General features: G+C 19.1%; 1 protein-coding gene across 1 annotated transcript; it reads left to right on the top strand.

Annotated features, from left to right (window-relative positions):
* Nucleotides 1-12: 12 nt before the first annotated feature.
* PGSY75_0007000 (putative protein phosphatase) lies at nt 13-540 on the top strand (the record flags this gene model as incomplete). Its single annotated transcript, XM_018783206.1, has 3 exons — nt 13-49; nt 201-327; nt 457-540. Coding segments are annotated over 3 exons (248 nt in total), but the record flags the coding sequence as incomplete, so codon positions are not given.

Genomic DNA, 540 nt, shown 5'->3' with positions numbered 1-540 from the left:
TATACAATTAAAATGCCTGTAATAGATGGAACACATGTTATTTCTATGAGTAATAAGAAAATTTTATTTCATCATAACATAATAAATATATATACTTTATTTGAAATTAAAATATTGGAAGACATTTCTTATGCAGTCATTATAATATTATCTTATAATTTATATATTTTTTTTTTTTTTTTTTTTTTTTTTTTGAATAGAAAATTATACTTTAGTTAGTGATGCATATGGTGAAAAAGGAGTAAAGAAAGTTTATGAAGATGAATATTTGATATGTGAAAATTTAAAAAGTTTTAATAAAAACTTACATCCTAATTTCAACTTTGCGTAATATAATATTTTGTGTTTCTTCTGTCCATTTATTTATACATATAAAATATATGTATAGAATATTTTTTTATGACAACTTGTTTATATATTTGTATTAATAATTCCTTTTTTTTTTTTTTTTTATAGTTGTTTTTGTTTATTTGATGGGCATAATGGAAAAAGTACAGCCATGTTTTTAAAAAGAAATTTAGCACAAGAGTTATCAAATAG

The sequence above is a fragment of the Plasmodium gaboni genome (genome assembly GCF_001602025.1).
Source record: "Plasmodium gaboni strain SY75 chromosome Unknown, whole genome shotgun sequence".
NCBI lineage: Eukaryota > Apicomplexa > Aconoidasida > Haemosporida > Plasmodiidae > Plasmodium > Plasmodium gaboni.
This window is presented reverse-complemented; position numbering and strand designations above follow the sequence as displayed.